Source organism: Triticum dicoccoides, chromosome 1A (genome assembly GCF_002162155.2).
Source record: "Triticum dicoccoides isolate Atlit2015 ecotype Zavitan chromosome 1A, WEW_v2.0, whole genome shotgun sequence".
Classification (NCBI taxonomy): Eukaryota; Viridiplantae; Streptophyta; class Magnoliopsida; order Poales; family Poaceae; genus Triticum; species Triticum dicoccoides.
Window position 1 is genome coordinate 521,151,541 of NC_041380.1, and position 5,510 is coordinate 521,157,050.

At 54.2% G+C, this 5,510-nt stretch overlaps 1 protein-coding gene across 1 annotated transcript in view; it reads right to left on the reverse strand.

The window, feature by feature from the left end:
- LOC119354438 (high molecular mass early light-inducible protein HV58, chloroplastic-like) overlaps window positions 1-585 on the reverse strand; it is a 2,594-nt gene extending 2,009 nt beyond the window's left edge. The window contains exon 1 of the mRNA XM_037621170.1: window positions 513-585. Within this exon, the coding sequence (XP_037477067.1) occupies window positions 513-585 (73 nt within the window). The remainder of the gene's footprint in view (window positions 1-512) is intronic.
- Window positions 586-5,510: the final 4,925 nt, after the last annotated feature.

Below are 5,510 nucleotides of genomic sequence, written 5' to 3' on the forward strand. Positions count from 1 at the left end.
AATTGATGCCAGCCAATCAAATTCTAACTGTTAGACTGTATATATACGTAGCCTCTGTATATCTGTTGTAACATTGTATTGTACCTCTTAATACTTCTATATAATGAGATAGCCACACCCCGTTTAGGGTGTCGAGCAGTTTCCCAAACATACGTTTGCACCCGCCGCCTCGGTCGCGCCGGCCCCCGCCGCCGCCGCCACCGTTGCTACGCCGCCCCCTGTGCTGGCCCCTGCCATCGCTCCCTCGTCGCCGTTTCTGGCCTCCCAGCCACTGGCTGCGGCCTCGGCCTGATGGACCACCCAGCCGCCCGCGGTCTCCCAGATCGGATCGGGAGCCGCCAACGATGACCTGCCTCTGCCGCCGTCCTCTGGCGGCCCATCGCCCTCGACCACCACGGGTGCTCCACCGGCGCCGCCGTCCTTCCAGGGTCAGCCGCCGGCATACGGCACCGCCCCTGCCCCGACCTATGGCGCCGCCTCTGCCTTGCCGTACGCCGCCCTGCACCCGTTACGGTGCTTCGGGTCCGGCCTATGGCCCCCCGTGGTATGGCGGCCCTGCATCCACTCCGGGTGCTCCGCCACCATCGCCGTCCGCCTGGCCGATGCATCCCTACGGCGCGCTGCCGCCGCAGCCCTATGTGGCGCCGACGCGTCCTCAACCCTACGCGGCGCCGCCCCCTTCGCTGCCCTACGGGGCCGCGTCTCCTTCGTCATCAGGGGACCCATATGTTGGTGCTATCCCCGGCTATGGTGCACCCTTGGCGATCGCGCCGCCTCAGGAGACGGATCCATCTATGGGTCTCTACGCGCCACCGACACAGGATCGTGCTCCACCGCCATCGCCGTTTTACTTCGCACATCTCCTTCCGGTGAAGCTCACGCCGGACAATTACCTGTCGTGGCAGGCTCAGGTGCTTCCTCTCCTCCGCAGCCGCTGCCTAGAGGGCTACGTCGATGACTCCATCCCGTGCCCACCGCCGTATCATCCGGCTCATCATGTGTGGGTGGCCCAGGATCAGGCAATCCTCTCTGCCATACAGTCGTCTCTGACCCCGAGCGTGTCGTCGCTGGTCATCTTCGCCGCGACGTCTAAAGATGCTTGGTCGTCGCTTCACAGCAGCTCTGCCTCTCAGTCTCAGGCGCGTGCTCATTCTATACACACCGAGTTGGGGGTGACCAAGCTTGATAGCCTCAGCATCACGGACTACTTCAACAAGATGACTGGTCTCGCGAACACGCGGGCCTCGATTGGTCAGCCGCTTGGTGATGAGGACTTCACCACCGATGTACTCAACGGCATGGATGATGACTATGATAACCTCATCGAGAATGTGCATGGCTGCGAGGCCCCACTGCCACCCTGCGAGCTCTACGCGCGCCTCCTTGGCCGCGAACAGCGCATCAAGGCGCGCCGAGCCTCTCCAGGGTTTGTCTCCGCCAACGCCGCGACTCGCGGCAAGTCGCAGAAGCCGGCGCCGCTTGGTGGGAAAGCGGAGGCCTCGCCTCAGTCAGCTCCGCGGGGTGCGGCGCCCTCCATCACTGGTGGCAGCCGGCCCGTTGCTTGATGTCCCTGCTGCGGTGCTCAGCAGGCCTGCCAGTTGTGTGGCATTGAGCTTCACATTGCCTCCCGCTGTCATCGTCGCTTCAAGCAAGACTTTCTGGGCCTAGGCAACAATGGCAAAGGGAATGATAAGCAAGATGCCGCCGCAGTGACGAGTCATGAGCATGGCCGCACTCCATCCTCCATTGATCCTACGTGGTATATGGACACCGGAGCTACCAATCACCTCACCGGAGATATGGGCAAGCTCTCTACTCAGGAGCCATACCGTGGTCATGATCAAGTGCACATTGCCAGTGGAGCAGGTATGCACATCTCACATGTTGGTCAGGCTTCTCTTCTTGCACACAACTTTCGCAAACTGCATCTTTCCAATGTCCTTTGAGTTCCCTCTGCTACGCGTAGTTTGTTGTCTATTCCTTAACTTACTAGTGATAATAATGTCCTTGCTGAATTTTACCTTTTTCGTTTCTTTATCAAGGATCGGGACACGAGGGCCGTTCTGCTTAGCGGTCGTCTACACCATGGCCTGTATGCACTTGACGCGCCGCGCACACCTCCCATGCAGTTTTCTCCTCAGGCGTTCAGTGGTGTTCGTGTGTCACCTACGCAATGGCATGCGCGCCTTGGTCACCCTGCAGCTCCTATAGTTCATCATGTGTTGCATCATCATGAACTACCAGTTGTGTCCAATAAAACTGCTGAAACTATATGTGATGCCTGTCAGCAGGGCAAGAGTCACCAACTTCTGTTTTTAGATTCTAGTCGTGTTGTGAAACATCCTCTTGAGCTTGTGTTTTCTGATGTGTGGGGTCATCCCAAACATCTGTTAGTGGTCACAATTATTATGTCAGTTTTATTGATGCTTACAGTCGGTTCACTTGGCTATATCTTATTAAGCGCAAGTCTGATGTGTTTGATGTTTTCATTCAGTTCCAAGCACATGTTGAGCGTCTCCTTAAGCATAAAATTATTCATGTTCAATCCGACTGGGGGGTGAATACCATAATCTCAACTCATTTTTTAACAAACTTGAGATTTCGCATCGTGTGTCTTTCCCTTATACACATCAGCGGAATGGTATTGCCGAACGTAAGCATCGTCATCTTGTAGAAACTGGCCTAACCTTGCTAGCTCATGCATCCGTTCTGTTTCGGTTCTGGAGTGATGCTTTCTCCAGAGCCTGTTTTTTGGGCTCCCCTCACGACTTCTGAAGATGCAAACTCCGCTTGAACTCTTGCTCAATGAAATTCCAGACTACACATTCTTCAAGGTGTTTGGATGTGCGTGTTGGCCTCACCTACGTCCGTACAACAAGCGTAAGCTAGAATTTCGGTCTAAGAAGTGTGTTTTTCTCGGGTATAGTTCCCTTCACAAAGGGTACAAGTGCCTTCATGTTCCTACAAATCGCGTCTACATATCTCGTGATGTTGTGTTTGATGAAAATATGTTTCCCTTTCGTGCACTTCCGACAAACTCTACCACTCTCACGCCACCAGTGCACATGCTTGTGCCTTCGCCTGATCAATTTGTGGATGTTGCATATGCCCCTGCGTTGCTTCCTAATCATGTTGTAGGTATTGGACGCGGTGCACGCCTTGAGCTCCTTGAGGAACAAGCGCCGGATGATGCTCGCGACCGGAACGCCTCTCATGTGCATGGGCCATGCATGCCGGGTGGCATCCGCCAACCCGTTGCTGCCTCGCCCGGGGAGCGGGCGCCGGCCTCACCCGCCCCGACGCTGGCTTCGCCCGGGGAGCAGTCGCCGGCCTCACCCGCCCCGACACTGGCTTCGCCCGGCCCGCCAGCGGCGGCCTCGCTCGCCCCGACACTGGTCTCGCCTGGCCCGCAGACTCCGGCGTCGCCTGGCCTGGCGGTCACCTCGCCTGGGCCAGCTGCCGCCTCATTCGGCCCGGTGGTGGTCTCGCCCGACCTGGTGGCCACTTCGACTGGGCCGGCTGCAGTTTCGCTCGGCCCAGCAACCCCGACAGACCTTGCTTTGGCCTCCGATGGGCTGCCTTTCCTCGACGCATCATCTCCTGCTTCTCTGACGCCAGGGAGTCCTGGTGAGAGCTCGTCGGGTGTCTCGGCTTCATCACCATCACCTGTCGCTGTGGTGTTGCCAGCACAGCCTGCTGTCACCTTGCGTCCTCACACATGAAGTCAATCTGGCATTGTTCGTCTGAAGGAACGCAAAGATGGGACTGTCGCATGGCTTGCTGCTTGCATGGCTCATACTGCTGCTGACCCCACTGCAGAACCTCGTCACTTTCAGGCTGCGCTCAGTATCCCTCATTGGCGCGCGGCAATGGAACAGGAGTTTCAAGCTCTACAAAAAAATGATACTTGGCAACTTTTCCTCCAGTGTCTGGCGTCAACATCATTGATTCCAAGTGTGGTTTTAAAGTCAAGAGACATGCTGATGGTTCTATAGAACGCTACAAAGCACGACTAGTCGCCAAGGGTTTCAAACAGAGGTATGGTCTTGATTATGAAGACACGTTCAGTCCTGTTATCAAGCCTACTACTATACGTTTGCTGCTGTCTCTTGCTGTCACTTGAGGATGGTTTCTTCGTCAGCTCGATGTGTAGAATGCTTTCCTACATGGAATTCTGGAGGAGGAGGTTTATATGCGTCAGCCGCCTGGTTTTGTTGATCCGGCACGTCCTCATCATCTATGTCGTCTGGTTAAGGCAATGTATGGACTCAAATAAGCTCCTCGTGCATGGCATGCCCGCCTTGGCTCTGTTCTTCGAGCTCTTGGGTTTACTCCCTCCAATGCGGACACGTCGTTGTTTCTCCTTCAGTGCCCTGAGGTGACGATGTATCTCCTGGTTTATGTTGATGATATCATTCTCATCAGTTCCTCCGATGCTGCTGTTGGTCGTCTTGTGACTGCGTTGAGTGGTGATTTTGCTGTCAAGGACCTAGGTGCTCTGCATTTTTTCCTCGGTCTGGAGGTCTCACGGTCTTCTGCTGGGTTGACCCTCACTCAGAAGAAATAATCCATGGATTTGTTATGACGGGCTGGCATGTTGAAGTGCAAACATGCTATCACTCCGATGTCTGCCACTGATCGGTTGTCTGCTCTTGATGGAGAATCTCTTTCACCTGATGATGCTACTGAGTATCGCAGTCTCGTTGGTGGTCTACAGTATCTTACTATTACCAGGCCTGATATCTCCTATGCAGTTAACCGTGTGTGTCAGTACCTTCATGCACCCAGGACATCTCATTGGTCAGTTGTGAAGCGTATTTTGCGGTACATCTGTCTTACTGCCTCCTATGGTTTGCTCCTTGAGCCTGCCCCGTCTGGTGAGCTCTCTGCTTCTTCCGATGCAGATTGGGCTGGTAATCCTGATGACAAGCGATCCATGGGGGGTTATGCGGTATTTCTGGGTTCTAACTTGATCGCCTGGAATGCTCGCAAGCAAGCAACGGTGTCTCGCAGTAGTACTGAGGCTGAGTACAAAGCGGTTGCTGATGCGACTGCTGAGATCATATGGGTACAGTCTCTCTTGAGGGAACTGAGAGTCTCTCCAGCCCGTCCTCCAGTTCTGTGGTGTGATAACATCAGTGCTACATATCTCTCGTCTAATCCGGTGTTCTATGCTCGGACGAAGCACATTGAGGTTCACTATCATTTTGTTCGGAAACGCGTTGCACAGAAGCTACTCTGTATCAAGTTCATCTCGTCAAAGGATCAACTTGCTGACATCTTCACGAAGCCTCTTCCACAACCACAGTTTGTAGGCTATAGGCGCAATCTTAACTTACTTTGTACTTCAGGCTATAGTTAAGATTGAGGGACGGTGTTAGACTCTATATATATGTAGCCTCTATATATCTGTTGTAACATTGTATTGTATCTCTTGATACTTCTATATAATGAGATAGCCACACCCCGTTTAGGGTGTCGAGCAGTTTCCCAAACATACGTTTTACACT